Source organism: Capra hircus, chromosome 5 (assembly GCF_001704415.2).
Source record: "Capra hircus breed San Clemente chromosome 5, ASM170441v1, whole genome shotgun sequence".
Taxonomy (NCBI): domain Eukaryota; kingdom Metazoa; phylum Chordata; class Mammalia; order Artiodactyla; family Bovidae; genus Capra; species Capra hircus.
Genome location: NC_030812.1, coordinates 111,040,505 through 111,060,915, shown reverse-complemented (window position 1 = coordinate 111,060,915; position 20,411 = coordinate 111,040,505). Strand labels below are relative to the sequence as shown.

At 39.8% G+C, this 20,411-nt stretch overlaps 2 protein-coding genes across 3 annotated transcripts in view; one reads left to right on the top strand and one right to left on the bottom strand.

Annotated features, from left to right (window-relative positions):
- XPNPEP3 (X-prolyl aminopeptidase 3) overlaps positions 1-20,336 on the bottom strand; it is a 43,850-nt gene extending 23,514 nt beyond the window's left edge. Inside the window, exons 1-5 of one of the 2 annotated variants that reach the window (XM_013964365.2) lie at positions 20,164-20,336; positions 11,606-11,722; positions 10,145-10,292; positions 2,106-2,513; positions 74-276 (exon numbers count right to left, since the gene is read on the bottom strand). In XM_013964365.2, coding sequence (XP_013819819.1) covers positions 74-276; positions 2,106-2,457 — 555 coding nt within the window. In that variant the 5' untranslated portion in view covers positions 2,458-2,513; positions 10,145-10,292; positions 11,606-11,722; positions 20,164-20,336. The remainder of the gene's footprint in view (positions 1-73; positions 277-2,105; positions 2,514-10,144; positions 10,293-11,605; positions 11,723-20,163) is intronic. The other variant, XM_005681101.3, reaches the window with a different exon arrangement.
- DNAJB7 (DnaJ heat shock protein family (Hsp40) member B7) lies at positions 14,624-15,682 on the top strand. The gene has a single exon (XM_005681103.1). It carries the CDS (start codon positions 14,723-14,725, stop codon positions 15,635-15,637), a length of 915 nt encoding a protein of 304 aa, XP_005681160.1. The 5' UTR covers positions 14,624-14,722; the 3' UTR covers positions 15,638-15,682.

Sequence of the window (20,411 nt, the reverse complement as noted above, 5' to 3'; positions counted from 1 at the left end):
TCAGGGTGCTCACTGAACCCTAAAAGCTGGACTTTTTTAATTGGGGAAGAACTTTTTTGGTAGGAAGCCATACCTGTGATGTCAGCTTCCCAGCAATCTGCATCCGTTCAATTTCTGCAGGAGATTTGATCAGCCTGAGGCGCTGTACCAGCTGCTGCACAGCCCGAACCTTGTTCTTGCTCCTGGCTTTGACCTCTGCCAGCTGCTGCATGTAGTCACAGTGGAGTTGTTTGTGAGCAGGCCTCATCCAGTCATACCACAGTGTATGTGTCTCAGCTTAAAACAGATTTAAAATAAGACAGCAACAAGAAATACCACCTGTCATAGACTTGAAGAGTCAAAACTATTTTAAAATGTGTAGTATAAACTCTAAAGGGTTGAACACACTCTCTCAGGACCTAAGTCATTGGGAAGGCCCTTCCTGAAAATGGCAAGATATTCTGAGACTGGATATACGGCTTTTTCCACCCTCAAACCTCAGTGTTTTTTTGTAAAGACAAAAGATGAAACTAGAGCTTTACTCAAGCTTTGATTATTTATTAGCTGTTTAAGAACAATTCTGACAATTGTTCTCCACACCACAGGTCAGCTAGAGGTACTGTTAAATAACTGAACACAGAAGGACCGAAAAAGTACTCAGCTCACAACCTCATGGTTGTCCCTTAGTTTCAAACAGTCTCAGTACTGGTGAGAGGGGGTCTCACAGCTGATAATCCACAATCATCCAGAATACCTGTCTTCCTTCATCTGCCATGTGTTCTCATTACAGATAACCACAGTTCACCTTTTCACTTTGCAGACCCAAGGAAATGGTTGACTTTTGCTCGAGACATAAGATAAGGCACACCATGAAAATTTTTTCCGCTTAGACCATGTCTCTATTTGTTTTCCCCCCTTTTTATTTTCTGACAGAAACCTATGAGTAATATTCCCAACAATTTAAATCTGAAGATTTCTATGTTTCATACAATGGACTTGGGACAGAAGAGGGGGAAAAGCCCTAAAAATGTTGATTGGGTATGCATTAGTGATACAATTTCCAAAATATTTTCACTTTTTAAAATAAAAACGATTTTAAATATAGACTACATGTAAAACTTTAATCTTACTTTCAACAGAAATTTAGTTGTTGTAATTTTTAAAAAGTAAAACAACCATGACTATTTGCCGTCATTTTATAAAATCATAGGCCAACCTTTTTAGGCTTTCAAAACCTTTTTAGATTTTAAACTTTCAATCCAGGATTGTTGGAAGCAATTTTGAAATCCTCTTTTAATTAGAGAATGACTTCAGAAATGTTTATAAATCTTACAAGAATATCGGACTGAAATTTTACAATCAAATACCTTTTTTTGTCTAAAATCAATAGTTTATAACTTGGCCATCTATCTTATTTACCAAATTTGGCTCTATGTGACTTTTGGACACTTTAAAAAATAAAATACTTCCTGGAGCTGTAGATGTATAAGAATCACTAAGGATAGTTTATAATGTAGTATACATTCTGAAAAGTTCTAGAAAAGGAATCTCAAAACATTGAGTGATCACAATTCTACCAGAATAAACACAGAGACGTTTTTCAAGGGGCATGAACTCAACTGTGTACATAAACCACCAGAGAATCTTGTTAAAATGCAGATTCTGCTAGAAGGTATGAAATGGGGGCCAGATTTCTCACTTCCAGTATCTATTCTGCATTTGTAATTCTATGATGCACCACCAGGTGTTTCTGCTGCTGGTGAACGATAAATCATTCTTTGAGAATACTGCCCGTTTCTGAAGAGTTGGCAAAAGTGGTACGGTAAGTAGCAGGCAAGGGTCAACAGACTGGTCAGTAATCTGGAAGAGTGGCCCATGGCCATCCTCCACATTAAAATCCTCTTTCTGGGATTTCACACTAGAACAGTCTCTGAATGAATAATCTAATGAAGATTTAGCAAATGAATAAATGAAATCCTTAAAGTCTTATGGAAAAGCTTTATATTCTTTCACAGTGCCAAGGGAAATGCTGCCATGCTAATAGTTTTAGCAAATGAAGAACAAATGGGCAAGAAGGTGTCAGTCCCAACCTGGCCTGTGATCTGACTTCTGCTCCCATCTGTTACCTTTCAGCTTGGGTACAAGATGTTGAAATTCCTCCAGTGTATAGGCCTCATCCACTCCAGTTAGAGCTATTGCTCCATCAGTGCCAGATCGAGGGCCATCCCAAAGTTCTCGACTGGGGTCTCTCCGAGGCACAAAAAGCATGGCCTTGTGTGCTGGTAACTGCTCGCCAGGGAGGCTCTGAAGGACCAGAATGCTATCAGGCTCTTGGAATCCACACAGGTACAGGAAATTGTTGTCTTGGTGGAAAGTATAGGGGATGTCGTTGCTCATGTAGTATGTAGGGTTGGAGAGCATTACCACTGTGTGGTCTGTGCCGCTCTGCTCTTGTGCTTCCTTGTGGATCAGAGACATTAGCTTGTGTCTGCGAAGGGCATATTCCACCTGGGATAGTCCTGGCGTCACCTCCCCTAGAAACGACAGACAACAGTGAAGCTTCTCATTTCTATAGTGGCAGAGTATCGATATTTAATGTAGTTTAATATTAGACGGAGACACTCAAGTTCATTTCTTCAATTTATGCCCAATCTCCTCACAGCACATGGCAAAATTAAGGAGATAACCCAGGTTTCAAATTCCTATTCCACTGCAAAAATTTGGAAGAAATGATAGTTAAATGTGGTCCTGCCTGAAAACTGGGATCACGACCCCTTAAGATCTTTTCCAGCTCTCTGGTTCATTCTTTTACTCATTCGCTCAAATATTTATTAAACATTATTATGCAGAAGGCACTCTCAGGGACACAATCCAAGTTGCCCTTAAGTTTCAATATACAAGGTGAGGAGAAGGATCACATTTTCTGTGTAAGACTTCCCCAAAAGAATGTAAGTTCTTTGAAGACATCGAATTTTGTCTGTTTGCCCAATGCTATATTCTCAGGGCCCAGAATAACAACTGGAATATAGCAGGCCTTTGAACTCTAGTAATATTATCTACCTCTTGGGGCTGTCATGAGAATCAAATCTGATAAAGTAAGTGGTTCTTAAAGACTTGAAGATGCCCTAGAGAGTGAAAGCTATGGATTTATTCTGTTTACTAAACGCCGTGTAGGCACATACAAACTTTTGAAATATAATTTCAAGAGTCTCAGATTCCTTTAAACTCACCCAAACAAGCCATTTTAAGAACCTTTGAAGGGTTATGTCTTAGTTCTTAATACTAGTACCTAGAAGACTGCCTGGCTACTAGCCCAGTGATGCCTGCATGGATGTTTCCCTTCTGAGTGGAAATTATGCCTGCTTTCACTTCAGGTTCTCAAACAAAAGAGCTACTAAAACAGTTGTTTCCTAAGCCTACACTTAACAATATTAAGAGTAAAACAACATCTAATGCTTACTGAATGCTTACTATTCGTCTGTACTATTCTAATTATTTACATGTATCAACTTGGGCTTCCCTTGTGGTTCAGTGGTAAAGAATCCATCTGATAATGCAGGAGATGTGGCTTCAATCCCTGGGGTGGGAAGATCCCTTGGAAAAGGAAATGGCAAGCCACTTCAGTATTCTTGCCTGGAAAATCCCATGGACAGAGGAACCTGGTGGGCTACAGTTCAACGGGGTCACAAAGAGTTGGACACTACTTAGTAACTGAACATCAACAATCAACTTATTTAATTTTCACAATGACTCTATGATGTGGGAAACTAATTATTATTCCCTGTGGTAGCCAGTCTCCATATGCAAGTATGAGAAAATGGCCATGAAACACTGCTGTGTAGAAGAAGTTAAATATCAAGATGGACAATATGTTCCCATTATTTAAAAAAAAAATTTAAAGGAGAAAAAAAAAATTTATAAAAATTTGGGAAAGAATCACAATTTTTATAGTGGTAACCCATGGCGAATGAGATAAACTGAAATTCTCTAACATGATTTTTATATTATTTGAATTTTGTTTCAGTGAGTATATACTCTTGCAATTAAAATCTCAAATAAAGAGATAAAGAGGGTAAAAAAGGGAAACCATGGACAGTCCACTCCATACTCATAACCTATAATGGTTTTCTATTGTCCATTAGATCAAATTCAAACAATTAAGCTATTTTGACACTTATATTTAATATTAACATATTAATGTTCTCTACCAGGTAACTTCAACTTATCTGGCCAACACTTTTGGTAACAGCTTTACTGAGATATTTTCATACCATACAATTCACCCACTTACAAGTACAGAATTCAATGCTTTTTGGTATATTCACAGATTTGTGCAACCATTACCCAAAACAATTTGAGAAAATTTCATCACTCCAAAAAGAAGCCCCACACCAATTAGCCTAGGTCATTCTGTTTCCTCTGAATCTACCCCAGCCTTTGACAGCCGCTATTTTCCATCTCTATGGATTTGTCTATTATAGAGATTTCACATAAATGAAATTACACAATATGTGGTCTTTGGAGACGTGAACTTTTTTCTTAGTATTCCTCCAATTATTGTGAAATTAATTACTTCTAAGTCTCAAGTTCAACTTGTTCTTTCCCTAATACATTGCTTACAATGTGCCCCTTTTCTAAATTTCTTCTCCTTCCAAAGCAATTCCACTCCAAGACTTGAAGCTCAAGATGTTTGCTTTTAGACCCTTCTCATTCAAAACACTTTCTTAATTAACCCTGTTTATGCTCATTTGTTCCTTTGATCTACTTTTTAAAAAATTAACTATTTCTTTTCCATATATACATCTTATAGTTGTGTATAAATGTAATCACATCATACTCTCCTCTCCCACCATTTCTTCATTATTTGAGCCCTCATTCCCCTTCCCTCCTACCCACATTAGAGCCACCCCCATGGTTTGTATACTAGTAAGTAAACTTCCCCTTGATGGATCATAGCCTTGTCACGGGGGAAGGAGTTTGCATAACTCAATGAAGCTATGAGCCATGCTGTGCAGGGCTACCCAAGATAGACGGTCATAATGAAGAGCTCTGACAAAACGCGGTTTATTGGAGAAGGGAATGGCAAGTCACTCCAGTATTCTTGCTGTGAGAACCCCATGAACAGTATGAAAAGGCTTTTTAAAAAGATATGACACTGGAAGATGAGCCCCCCAGGTTGGAAGGTGTCAAAGATGCTACTGGAGAAGAGCGGAGGCAATTACAGACATGAATCTGAGCAAACTTCAGGAAATAGTGGAGGACAGAGGAGCCTGGCCTGCTACAGTCCAGGGGATCACAGAGTTAGACATGACCTAGTAACAACAACCACCACAGGACTTAGTGACTGAACAATCCTGTTTTTCTCAATATTCATATAAACACATACGTACTGCCTATATTTAGGGTTTTATGAGTCCCTAGTGTTTTACAAAAATGGGACACCACACAGTCTTTTCTTCACATTGATTTTCTAACACAACAATACCTCCTAGAAATCCCTCCCCCCAACTCATCTGGCATAACTTCAACTCAATCTGCTTGATGTCTCCATATTATTTCTTGGGGCACTATATCATAATTTCCTGATTAATTTCCCTACTGGTGGGCATTCATGTAACTTTCTGCTATCATAATAAATATCTTTATATTTGTATCCACAGGGTGCCTTCCTGCCCTATGTACACTGGTGCTTTTATCTCTGTGGGATAGTCCCAGGGGAGAAACTGGTGGATCAGCGTTCTTCGAGTTTTCCTGGTACTCATGCCCAGTACATGCAACTCAGTTGTTTCCGATTATTTGGGAAGTGTCTAGTTGATTTACCTGTAGCTGTATCCCATTAATAATTTTTAACTTTTATTTACCTACAATAGAAACATTGACATTATTATTAAAGAAATTGGGGAGAAACGAGATAGATAAATGAGGGGTCTTGTGACAATTTGAATTGGCCAAGTAACAGAGCTGGTCCTAGAAGAGCTCATACATATCACATTTCTCTCTCTCAGGATTAAGTTGGCTAAGAGTACCCTAGGGCTCCACTGCAGAATACTGAACTTTGTACTAGAGCCTAAGAATAGCTTAACTATTTATCTCCCTGATAATTATTCATGTTAATTCTGCTGCTGTTACTCAATATTGGAAATGTCCCAGTTTCCCACAAACAGCACATACTCTTTTCTAAAAGCAGAGGCTGCTTATAACAAGTGAATAATCCAACTTTTCCTTTTTTTGTTTTACCTTTGTCCCTTTACTGTGCTTCACTTTTGGTTATTTCACAGCCTTAGTCCATGTAATAAAAGTAAACCTAAAAAATCAATTCATTTTGTGTTTTTAAAAATTTTTTTAAAGAAAACTCACAGTAATAGTAATTAATGAATGTATCTCATTTTCATTAATAACAGAGTATACACAGTGTATTAGAAAGTAACTTCTGAAAAAAGATAAAAATTATTTAAAAATCAAAGCAGGATTGCAAAACCATCTTTCACATCCTTCAAGCATTCATCATTTGAACATAATTTCATACAAATGACTATATGAGAAATATTTAAAACACTGGCTACATTTCCCCAAGCTTACTAATTATAAACACTATAGAGTGACTATCAACTAAATGCTTCTAAACTTATGAAATTTCAAGGAACTCTTGGTCACAACAGAAAAATTATCCAAGGAAAAACATACCTTTTCTTATCAATTGAAGGAGGGGGTAAAAGTGTGATAACGCAATGAACTTTAACTCTAGAGGTAAACCTGACAGTTATTATGGCCTTTGATCTCAGAACTAACCATTATGGTCAATGTAGCCTGAATTTCTTCAGATAAAATTGTATCTGAATAGACTTTATGGGTAATGTCATCAAACTATAAAGTATTAAAAGGCACAGTCAGTATTTTATCACGTGAAGTCAATTAAGGATAGAGGGACTAATCGAACAAGCTAATTTAGCCAATCAAATGCCTAGATGTCACAATCTGGACTCTAAATAGCAAAGTCTCATAATCAGTCTTGAGAGTCAGCTGCCAAGAAGAAAAGCTCTTCCAGGATTTCGAGAACTGGGCCTCTGAAGACAACAAGAAAAATGTTCTTCATATTTTATCAGCCAGGCAGAAAACCCAGAGAGGTAAGTTTTATTAAGACTGAATATGGATGGAAAGATGCAAGTCTTTGCTACAGTCTAGGTATGTATTTTAATTACTTCCTGAAACTAACTAGGTTAGGATTTTTTTCTTTTCTGGCTGTGCCTTGTGGCATGTGAGTTCTTAGTTTCTCTACCTGTGCCCCCTGCAGTGGAAGAGAGGAGTCTTAACCACTGAACTGCAGGGAAGTCCCTAGGTTAAGATTTTAACATGGTCTGATTTGAAGACGTGTCCCTGAATTCTGTTTAATATTAGGTAGCTTTTATTGTGTAATAAGAAAGAAGTGCATAAAATGATCTATTACTATATAGTTGGAAAATGGGGATAAAGAAAAAGTTAACAAACATTTCCTTTACAATGTAAAACACAGATGTCTCTGAAAAATGAAATGACCAAATAATTGAAAAAATCTCTAAATGGGTTTTATTTGCATATACTGAGCAAAACAAGCCAGAGAAAAAGGGTTCATACTGTATGATTTCACTTACACAAAACTCAAGAACAGGCAAAACAATCACTCTGATAGAAACGAGACCAGTGGTTAAGGACGGAGGTGGGATTGACTAGAAGGGTATGCGAGGACCTTCTAGGGTGATGGCAATGTTCTATATCTTGAATGAGGTATGAGTTATATTGTTGTATGTAGGTATAGGGACAATCATTATCCTTATAAAAGTAACTGTTTTTACATGAAAGCGCCAAATTATCTGGCTTTCTTGCACAATGATAAGAATGAGTTTCGAGTGATTCAGGAGACTTTTATAATTCAGTTCTTTAGAAGATTTCCAATTCTTTCCTGGGGTAGATTCATGCTAATCTTTACAGCAGAGAATTTCTTGGTATGGACAAGAAATATTCACAAAGGTGTTTCTGTAGTATCTATAATAGTATAAAAATCTCACCCAACTGAAATAAATCTTGATCTTTTAGATACTATTAAAGTCAACCATGTTTAACAAAACTTAAAAAAAAAAATACACCCCTTGCTTAAGGCAGAACTATAAATAAACTATCACTAAACTAAAGATGATAACTAACTGGTTTTGAAACTTTTAAGTGAAGAAGATTTGGGAATGATTATGTATAATCCACTCTAGAACCTTTCTTTTCATCATTTTAAATATTACACTTAAAAATAACCATACAGTCTTAGCCATTATTTGATGATAAGGGACAAAAAAGTTCATGGTAAAGGCATTCCCTCAAATTCTGGGCCACACAGTTGTGTTCTGATTATGTCCCAGGGAATCTAGTCATTGCTGTAGTTGAAAGAAAACCAAGAAGTGGTTCTGCATAGGTCAGACAAGTCATTCTGATAAGCCCAACTCTTTGAATAACCCCCTTTTAAGCTCCAAACTATATCACATATTCCAAAATTAATTTTGCTTAGGAACATAAAAATGTTAGAAATATAGGTTTTTGTAAATAATACTTAATTAGGCACTAATTTTTCCTATCCTCTGGAAGGGAACTGTTGATGAAGCTGCACACCTTGCAATGTCAAGGAACTATCTAAGTGTCTTTCCTGTACAGATACTGTAAAAGCAGACTCATGGTTCGTAATGGTATTTAGCTCAGAATGCCACTTGCCTTCCTTCATGGAATCCCTTTTCTTCCTGGTGATAGATAATAAGTAGAAGGCATGTTAATGATCAAGGAGGAAGAACTGACATTTCTGTCATGGTTCTTAACACAGAGATGGCAATGTCATAAAAAGAAGAAATAGCCTATAATGCTCAGACTTCTTTAAGCAAAGGACAAGTTTTAAAAATCACTGAGAGGACTTGGGGGAGTGAATCTGACTCTTTAGTTCCATCTAAAGTAGTAGTAAGCACAGCCAACACAGAACTCCTTTATCTCCCATGTTTTTCTGCTAATATCTTCCAAGTTACTGTTGCTTCAGGAAACGCATAGGTATGGCCAAAAGAAATCCAGGAAAATTAAAAATTCAGGGGTTGATCCAGTCATTTCACTTCTAAGAATTTGGGGTTTTTCTTTTTTTTGCCACATGGCCTGTGGGATCTTAATTCCCCAACCAGGGACTGAACCTGGGCCACCACAGTGAAAGTATTGAGTCCTAATCACTGGACTGCCTGGGAAGTCCCACCAAGAATTTATTTTAAGGAAATAATTGATCAGTATATAGAGTGTGTATGCATGCACACACAATTCTATGTAAGAAATAAGTCTAGAAAAATGAAGCACTAACATCTCAATAGTTGCTTTCTCTAAATGGTGGAATTATGAGCAATTTTTTTTAAAAATTATGCTTATCTGTATTCTTTAATTTGCCTATAATATATGTAGAACTTGTATAATAATTAGGAAAATGACTGAGATGTTTTCCAAAAGTTTAAAGTACTGGCAAGTACCGGGAAAACGTGCCAAACACGAAACCTTTGGGAGCAAAACATACCATAGAAACATAATTTTATATTTCAAACAAACTGACTTTAGGTCTATAAAAGAGATTTTAAAAAAAGGATTACATGTCTTTTCATTTTTCTTAATAATTGACTTTTCCTACACCCCACAATTATTTTAATACTTTGATAAGTTCTGCATCTCTACATGGTGGAAGATAAGTGATTAATGCTTTGGAAACTGTATGTGATGGCTTCTTTCACAATGATAATTCTCTTTTCAAATTGCATCTACTTCTATCCCTTCTCACTTACACCAATCCTTATTGTCCAGGAGAATAAAGATCACGATGTGTATTCCTTTCTCCCCATAGTTTATATGAACATATGAACTTGTATGTGTATATTTACTCATACTCACTTTTTATATAGTTACCATGTACGTGACAGAAATAAGTCTAGACACAGAGGCCATCACCCTGAGGATATGATTACTAGTTTCAAGGCCTGGAAAATGCAGCTCACCATGTAAAAGCATCTCACCACGAGAAATCAGTAATTTTCAAAGCTGGTAAAACTTAATATCAAACTGAAGCTACAGGCAGGTTGACTGGAGAGAGAAATAGTTAAATTAGCACCAACTGTACTGCTACAAAGCTTACCTTACAGCTTTGAAAAACTCTGATTTCTTGTGTGTTTCAGTGGTGAGCTGCATTTCCTGAGTCTCAGCCGACTTCCCAGCAGGAACTCTAGTCTGATGAAGAATCAGCAACAGGAAGCCCTCACTGAGAGACACACTGGTATCATTCACTGAGTGGAGATAGTGAAAGAGCAACATATTTCCAAAGGCAATTCAGATTGTATTAATAATCTAGGCTTACACAGTAAATACAGATTTAACTTCCCATGGCAGAAGCCTGGGAAAACCTGACTGCATTTTCTACAAAGCATTTGGTTTCATCCTATCTACCTCTTTGGGATGATATTCATTCATCATAGCTCATCACTTAACTGTCTTTTTGAAAAAACAAAACAAAGAAACCTTAGGTATGAATTTGAATGATAGTAATGACATATCTTCATGCGAGGAGTTGACTCATTGGAAAAGACCCTGATGCTGGGAGGGATTGGGGGCAGGAGGAGAAGGGGACAACAGAGGATGAGATGGCTGGATGGCATCACTGACTCGATGCACCTGAGTCTGAATGAACTCCAGGAGTTGGTGATGGACAGGGAGGCCTGGCGTGCTGCGATTCATGGGGTCACAAAGAGTCGGACACGACTGAGCGACTGAACTCAACTAAATGACATATCTTCTAGCAGCAATATTGGAATCATAAAGCAGAAAAACAATCAGTGCAGTAAACCTTTACCAATTTATTGTAAGAATCAGTGGAGTAAACTTTTATCAACTTTTTGCATCACCTTTATCATTGTTAGCACCTCTCAAAGCTGGGACAATCACATCTGGAGATCTTGTGTAATCTCTATAGAAATATTTTTGTTAATACTGAAATGAGCATTTCATGTTTTCAAGAAAAATGTTTCCTAACATGCCTTTCGGAGAAGGCAATGGCACCCCACTCCAGTACTCTTGCCTGGAAAATCCATGGACAGAAGAGCCTGGTAGGCTGCAGTCCATGGGGTCGCTAAGAGTTGGACACGACTGAGCGACTTCACTTTCCCTTTTCACTTTAATGCATTGGAGAAGGAAATGGCAACCCGCTCCAGTGTTTTTGATGGAGAATCCCAGGGACAGGGAAGCCTAGTGGGCTGCCGTCGATGGGGCCGCACAGAATCAGACACGACTGAAGCGACTTTAGCAGCAGCAGCAGCAGTATGTCTTTAGCACAGTTCACAATGAATCGATAGTCAGAACACAGTTCTAGAAATTACGTTTTAGGAAACGTTTCTTTAAAAACATCTTGAAATACATATTTTTTTCACTGATACGTTTGAATTTTAGCCTAATCATATTTACTCCCCTAGATGGTGCTGTCTAAACAGTACTATTAGCCCTACAGCTATTTAAATTTACATTAATTAAAAAATTCTACTGGATGGCATGGTTCTAGACAAAGCATCTGAGGAGAGAGATGGTCATCACAGTTCAAAGGCCTTACCTGGTCTGAGGAGGTGTGGGTGTGTAAAGGGGCTGGGCTGGCCTAAGTATCGGTTTGGTATCCTCCTCTCTGGGATGGGCTGCAGGGAGTATCTTCGCCGTGAACATGACAAGCATCCTGAAGGAGAAATAAGGATGATGAAATGGAACAGTGCATTTAGCTAGCCCTCACAATATATCCACATTTATCTGTCTTCAGCGGTGGCTTGCTTTAGAAAATTATAAGTCAGTATCTCCTTCAGTATTTGCATGGCCCTTCCTCTGAGACAGCCAGAGCCTGTGTTGGGCCTCAGGGATATAGAAATAAGATTATTTTTACCTTGAGTGACTTTAGTCTGCTATTACATAATAGAGGCATATATACACACAGTATGATTAGCATATGAATAAGGAACTAAGGGAACAGAAGAAAGGAAACAAACAAAAGCAGGGGAAGGGGTAGGAAGCATTTCATTGAAGTAGTGTTACGCTGTGCCCTAAAATTCAGAAAAAGTGAATGTTTTTACTGAGAATATGTGAAGTCTGGGAAAATATGCACATACTATCTCATTTAATCTTAGAATGTTAGAGCTAGATGAAATAATGTATGAAAAATGCTTAATCACCGTTAGTACACAGGAAGCTAGTAAGCTTCAATACTAGTACTGAATACTAGAGTTCAATACTTGAGTACTCAGTGAGATCTATTAAGTGTGTGACTGGCACATGCTGGGAAAAACACAAGAATAACATAAGACCATCTGCCCTGGTCTTAAAAGAATATAGAGTCTAGTGGATGTGAGACAGAGCAATGCCACATGGTGAGCACAGTGATGGATTCACACACAAGGTTTCTGAGAGCACAAAGTCTAAAACAATGCTGTGGGAAGGCTCGGTGACAAAGACAGGCACAGAGCTCTGGGCAACAGAGAAGCACATGAACGGGGCTCCTGTGGGGCTGCAGAAGTAGCTGACGCCTACTCTGAGCAGGAACTGGTCAAGTGAAAGCGACAAGGGGAGTGGAAGGTATCATGAATGGGGCACGAAAGGGAAGGCAGAGAAGACACTGTGCTTTCATGCGCGCGTGTGTGCTTACTAAGGGAAGAGGGACGGAAAGAGAGTTTCAGGTCAGTGCTGCTGCTCGAGGGAAAGTAAAATATCAGCAAGATAAGGATCAGACAACTAAAGGCTTTGTACACCAAACTAAGGAATTAGATTTTTAACTGTCACAAGATTGGCGTTATTGCTTAAAAAAAAAAAAATAAGGAATCAAGATTCTGAAGTAATCTGTGCAATGTTGGCTCATATGGTAAATAGTCTGCCTGCAATGCAGGAGACCTGGGTTCGATCCCCAGGTTGGGAAGATCCCCTGGAGAAGGGAATGGGAACCCATTCCAGTATTCTTGCCTGGAGAATTCCATGGACAGAGGAGCCTTGCAGGCTATCGTCCATAGAGTCACAAAGAGTCAGACATGACTGAGCAACTAACACTTCCACTTTCTCATGCAGTACTTAGAAAGCTAGGATTTAAACTCAGTTTTAACTTCAAAATGTTTGCTCCTTCCCCTCCACTCTGCCACTCAGGTAAGTCCTCTCTGCCAAATTCCCAGTGACACTATTAGTGCCATACAATCTCCCTGTGAACATACAATCACTCAACAGCAAAATGCCAAAGTCTACATCAAGTTAAAGGTTCTAGTAGGGATTGTAAAGTAGGAATGACGATGTATGTATTTAAATTTCACTGAACACTGTTCTTCCTATGATTGTTGTTTTTAGTCCCTACTCCATTAAAAAAGTTTGTCTCAGTGCACTAAAATGGTTTTATCACTGCAATATTTTGCATGGTAGCCCCCAAAAGATATGCCTATGCTGTAATCCCCAGACCCTGTGACTGTTAATTTGGAAGAAAGGTTTCTGCAAATGTAGAACTAGATTAAGGAACTTGAGATAAAAAGATCATCCGGCATTATCTGGGTCAGTCCTAAATCCAATGACCTGTGTCCTTCTTTACAAGAGAAATGCAGAAGAAGAGAGACAGAAGAGAAGGAAGCAATGTAACCACGGAGGCAGAAATAGGAGTGATGTGGCCACTAGCCAAGGAATACCCAGAGCCACCAGAAGCTGAGACGTAAAGGATGGAGTCCCTCCTAGAGCCTCTGGAAGGAATGGAGCCCTGCTGACACACGATGTCAAGCTTCTGGTCTCAAGAACTGGGAGACAATGCATTTCTACGTTTGTTGTTGTTGTTGTTGTTTTTTAATGTATTTATTTTTAAAAAATTTTGGTTGTGCTGGGTCTTCATTGCTGTGTGCGGTTTTCTCCAGCTGTGGAGAGCGGGGGCTACTCTGCTGTGGTGCGTGAGCTTCTCACTGGGTGGCTTCTCTTGTGGAGCATGGGCTCAAGGTGCACAGGCTTTAGCAGTTGCGGCACTTGGGCTTAGCTGCTCCATTGCATGTGGAGTCTTCCTGGACCAGGGATTGGACCTACGTTCCCTGCACTGGCAGGGGGATTCTTATCCACTGGACCACCAGGGAAGTCCTCTACTCTTTTAAGCAGACATGTTCATGTTAATTTGTTATGGTGGTCTCAGGAAACCAATACGATGACTTTCTAAGGTTGAAATAAGTATGTCAACTGCTTGAGTACTTTTTCAGAGTTCACAAAGTCTTCATTTTTCCAAACCAAAACATGGAAGAACTGAGAAGTAGGTTATTAAAGCTCAGTAACCCAGAGGTCATATTATGCAAGGGGCATGCTGTGGCCATATTACAACAGGTTCCACTGGTTTATGGGGCACTGTTTGAGGCTTCTAGGAAAACATGGGAGAAACAGTCCAGAGGGTTAAGGATGGTCTGGTTTGACTCTGGACTAGCTCCATTTAGAAGGTCTGGTCCCTACACCAAGCCCAGAGTGACACCACAATGCAGCCCTCTGACATAAGCTTGTAAGCTTGCTTGCCACATAATCAGTATCCTAACGTCTCCTAGCAGTGGTCCAAGGTAATAACATTGTCCTCAATGTAAAAATGCCTATTTACAGTCACTGCCTCTACCACCAGCACCAGCAGAGCCTGAGCTGAGAGGAAACTACAGTTCTCACCCCCTAGAGCAGCCCTTTCCAACCATCTGTTAAAAACATGGTGGATTACTATCAAGTTCTAGGACTGGAGAGACATGCTTCACCTGAGGATATTAAAAAGGCTTATCGAAAAGTGGCACTTAAATGGCACCCGGATAAAAATCCAGAAAACAAAGAAGAAGCCGAGAGAAAATTCAAAGAAGTAGCTGAGGCATATGAGGTATTATCACATGATGAAAAACGGGACATTTACGATAAATATGGCAAAGAAGGATTAAATGGTGGAGGTGGAAGTGATTTCGATGATTCTTCTGAATATGGCTTCACATTCCGTAAGCCAGATGATGTCTTCAAAGAAATTTTTCGTGAAAGGGACCCATTTTCATTTCATTTCTTTGAAGACTCACTTGAAGACCTTTTAAGTAATTCAAGGCGCTCCGATGGAAGCAGAAACAGAGGTGCAAGATCCTTTTTCCCTACATCCAGTGAATACCTAGTTTTTGAGAGATTTTCTTCATATGATACAAGCTATACACCATTTGGTTCACTGGGCCATGAGGGACTTTATTTATTTTCTTCCCTGGCATTTGATGATAGTGGGATGGATAACTACGTTACTGTTACAACTTCAGGTAAGATTGTTAATGGCAGAAATACCAATACAAAAATAATTATCAAGGATGACCTAGAAAGAGATGAAGACGATGGTGAGTTGAAGTTCTTTCTTTCAAATGGTGTGGCAGGTGAAGAGAGCTTTGCTGAAGAATGCAGTTGGAGAAGACAGTCACTTAACAATTATTCACCAAAATCTTGCAGCCCCAAACATGCAAACAATGATGAGCAGGGTATGACTTGGGTCACCAGTAACTGGAATCCCTCTGTTTTCTCAGCAGGATTCAAAGAAGGTGGTAAGAGGAAAAAAAAGAAGCATAAAGAAGTACAGAAGAAGAAGTCAACTAAAAGGAATCGTTAAATTGATTCTTCAGACACATTATGTTCATATAACATTTGAACACAACTCCGTGTGTATTTCTGTTAATCAGTTTTGTAGATAATATTTGTTTAATACTACACTAAAATTATGTTTTTAACATGCTTAGCAGGATTGTAGACATCTGATGAGTGGTCGTTTGGATTAGATTTGTTAGAAAAAGATGAATTGTGCTAACAGTGATATTACGAGTTTAGAAAACAGCAACAATTATTTTACTTTTTGTTTTCGAGATATATGCTTATATGGGCTTCCCTCATAGCTGAGTTGGTAAAGAATCCACCTGCAATGCAGGAGACCCTGGTTCAATTCCTGGGTCGGGAAGATATGCTGCAGAAGGGATAGGCTGCATGAGTGAGTGAGTGAAGTCACTCAGTTGTGTCCAACTCTTTATGACCCCGTGGACTGTAGCCCACCAGGCTCCTTTGTCCATGGGATTCTCCAGGCGAGAATACTGGAGTGGGTTGCCATTTCCTTCTCCAGGGGATCTTCCCAACCCAGGGATTGAACCCAGGTCTCCCGCATTGCAGGCAGATGGTTTAACCTCTGAGCCACCAGGGAAGCCCAAGGGATAGGCTACCCACTCTAGTATTCTTGGGTTTCCCTTACGGCTCACATGGTAAAGAATCTGCCTGCAATGCTTATATATTATATATATCATATACATGCTTATATATTATGAAGTTTTTCTTTAGTCAAGTCTATAATCTAAAATCATTCCTTTGATCTAATTAAAGCTTCTGACGTACATAAAGCATTAGCAGCTAAAAATGTATTAAAACACATGGGTTCAGTCTACATAGTTATTAATGAGATGACTTTTTTCAATGATCACAGCACTTCATACACAACTTAAGACACTATAAATTAAAAATTAAAGTATAAAAGCATTTTAAGTTAAAAATAGCTACACTTATATCTGGACGTCTATGTTCATAGTACACTTATTCACAAAAGCCAAGAGGTGGAGCCAGTCCAAATGTCAATTGACAGTTGGATGGATAAGTAAAATATTTATATATATAGGCATACACAGATTCTGAATTCAGCCTCAAAAAGTAAGGAAACCTTGCCACATGTGACAACATGGATGAACTTTGAGACATTATGATTCTACATATATGAGGTCTCTAAAGTCAAATTCATAGCAATAGAAAGTGGAAGTACGGTTACCAGGGGCTGCAGGGAGGAGGAGAAAGCACTATTAGTGGATACAGATTTAGATTTGCAAGATGAAAAAGTTCTGGAGATCTTTTCACAACTGTTTAAAATTATTAACATGGTAAATTTGATGTTACATGTATTTTACATGGAGAAGGCAATGGCAACCCACTCCAGTACTCCTGCCTGGAAAATCCCATGGACGGAGGAGCCTGGTAGGCTGCTGTCCATGGGGTCACGAAGAGTCGGACACAATTGAAGCGACTTAGCAGCAGCAGCAGCAGCAGCAGCAGACAGATTTTGAACTGGCTACCGGGCTTCCCCAGTAGTGCTAGTGGTAAAGAACTCAGCTGCCAACACAGGAGACCTAAGAGATGCAGGTTTGATCCCCGGGGGGGGAAGATCCCCTGGAAAAGGGAACAGCAACCCACTCCGGTATTCTTGCCTGGAGAATCCTATGGACAGAGGGGCCTGGTGGGCTACAGTCCGTGGGGTCGCAAAGAGTCAGACACGACTAAAGTGACAGCATGCATGCACGTATTTTACATTTTTTTTCCTTTTAAAGCCAGACTTACCCTGGATTGTTCAGAGCAATGTGACTGTATCATGCATGGGTGGCCATCAGTGACGTTTACCAGATAGGAAACTTTCTAATTTTTTGAGTATGTACACAGGATATAAAAATACATTACTCTAAAATACCACCTTTAGCCATCGCAACCTAGGCTTACGATGGAAGAAAAACAGATGAGTTTCAGAGTTAGAGATATATCAGATATTGAGCAACTGGTTTGAGCTCAATGTTTTTATATATTTGCTTCCTTTAAATGAATTTAATTTCAACACAATTACTTCTTAGCTTCCTACAATTATTTCATTTTCAAAATACACTGCTTTCATCCTATTTATTCTTTCACTCATTCAATGGTATTTTTTGAGTACCCACTATTTGTGAGGTAGTCCTAGGTCTACCTAGGTCTGTCCTGGGTACCTGGGATGCAATAATGAACAAACAAAAAACTCTTAGCTGCCACAGAGCTTAGATTGGAGAGAGACAATAAACAAATACGAAGTAAAATATGTTAGTCACAGGTGTAAGTAAAAAAATCAGGGGAAGGACATACAAGTTTTGGAGCAAGAGCGTTGACATTTCAGCCAAGGTAGCCAGGGTGAAATGATGGTTATGTGTGAGAAAAGATCTCAATGAAATGAAGGAGTCAGCCATGTGGATATCTGATCAAAGAGGATTCCAGGCAGCAGGACTAGCAAGTACAATGTCCCTAAAGCATGTTGTGTCAGGTGCATGAAGAACATGGAGGAGATCTGCATGGCCCTTTCTGAGAGCAAGTAGATGAAGTACGAACGGTAACACAAGTCCACAGTATGCAATGACTTGCAGATCACACTATAAACTATGGTATAACATTTGGGACAGGAAGCCACTGGAGGCTCTGAGCAGAAGAGTGACATAATCTGATACACTTAAACAGGCCTACTATGGCAGCTGTAAGTAGGACTTGCCTGGCGGTCCAGTGGTTAAGACTTCACACTTCCATTGCAGGGAGCAGTTGGGGAACTAAGATCTGGTTGCCAAGAGTCAGACACAACTTGGCCACTTGACAATACTGCCTTTCTTGAGCTCCCATGTCACTTGAGTCGACTCTAATCACCATTCTTTGCTATATTCTCATTTGTCTGCTGCTTCTCTATCATCTGACTAGACTGCAACTCTAGGCAAGTGGAGATTCATCCAGAATGACTCCCTAACTCAAAAGTTATTGACTGAAGCTATTCTGGCTCAATAAAAAGTTCCAAAAGAACTCTACTAAGCTAGAGAAAGACCTAGCACAAGTGTAACAGGAAAAGGACTATATGGCAATCACAAAACATTCCTGATTTGCTACTTGTGATACTGTGTTAGTTTCAGTTCGCTATCAGTGAAATATTTGCTCTAACTTACTGGACTTGTGAAGATCCAATGAGATCATTCATTCAGAAAGCCTGTATATGTATGGTGGTTGTTTAGTCGCTAAGTCAACTGAGATCTCATGGTCTTGAGACCCCATAGACTGCAGCCTGCCAGGCTCCTCTGGCCATCGGATTTTCCAGGCCAGAATACTGGAGTGGGTAGCCGTTCCCTTTTCCAGGGTATCTTCCCAACCTAGGGATCGACCCCAGGTCTCCTGCATTGCAGGTGGGTTCTTTACCAGCTGAGCCACCATGGAAGCCCTGGTGTAATCCAGTACCTTGTCCTAAACCTTGATTAATCGGGTTTCACACAAAGCCTCAACAAACACAAAAAAAGAAGAAAAGTCACAAGTAAATCAATGGTTCCAGCTCTAAATCATAAGCTATGGGCTTTGTGTTCAAGACTAACAGCATATCTATCCACCTACTCTCCATGGAGAGGGACAGATTTCTGCAGCCTAGCTATTAGAAGCAAAGAGCAAGTTCTGTGCACTGGACAATTATTACTTTTTATTTTTATATTTTAGAGTTAGGAGTAAGTCTTGATATAATTACCATCCCAGTGTCAATAAATTCAAGTATAGCAACACAACAAGTAAATGCCAAGACACAGTTTTGGTGTCACAGACCACATGCTCTGATGCACACACTGTTCATCTATCGCCCCAGAAAACTAAAATATGACCCAATGGCAGATCTGCCTGAAAGGCAGACAATTCAGCCTTCACTGATCAAGTTTCATGTTCATTGCATTAATTCCTTAGGATACAATACACCCTAAAAATACCCGCCCCCATATTCCCAGAATACTCTACCTTGCCTTTACAAGCAAAACTTTCAGACATATAAAGCCTCAGGAGTATTTCCAAACATCACCTCTTCCAAGAGGAACTATTCAAAGGATTTGTATTATTAAATGTAACGTTTCACTTCCATTTCGTGAGAGCCAGCTCTCATGTCAGCTCTTTGAAAACACGAAAATACGATTTTAAGTTATCCTAAACTTGTTACGTTATCCTAACAAGAGCTACCTGATGAGAGACACCTTGTCACCAGAACAAGTGTGATAACTGACACAAGTTTCTTGAGTCCGCATGACTTAGCCCCTCGGGGAAGACAGTACACACTTTTCTCTCTGCAGTCATTTCAACTCCCAGAATACCTCAACGGTAGAGAGAACACTGGGCCCACCCTTTATCAGGGGCAGGAGGAGGAAGAGAAGAAATTCGAGGAGTGCACAGAGGGTTTGGGCGTGGAAGTCCCGGCAGAACGGTCCGCCGAAGCAGGGGTCGCCTGAGACCAACTTGGATCCCGCTTGGCGCGCCTCAGGCTTCGTAGAGCAAGCTCCGGAGGGGACACTGTGGGAGGTTAAGTCTAACCTGAGAGGCTGCGGGCGCTTGCTACCGCGGGAACAAGCCTAGTTGCAGAGAGTAGCCAAGGCATAACTGCCACGCTCAGGCGTCACGAAGAAAACGAGGAAACCTGCCGGAGTAGCGGTCGCCAGCAGGGCTGCGTCGCCAGGAAACCTGACCAGGCGCCCCTCCCCTTCCGGCCGGCGCCTCTCGCCGGGCTTTCCACCCACAGCGGCGCAGTATGCTTACGTCACGCCCAGAGCTGTGAGGGACGC

Excerpts from the sequence above, each read along its gene's own strand:
- DNAJB7 (XM_005681103.1), top strand. The coding sequence starts at position 14,723 with ATGGTGGATTACTATCAAGTTCTAGGACTGGAGAGACATGCTTCACCT.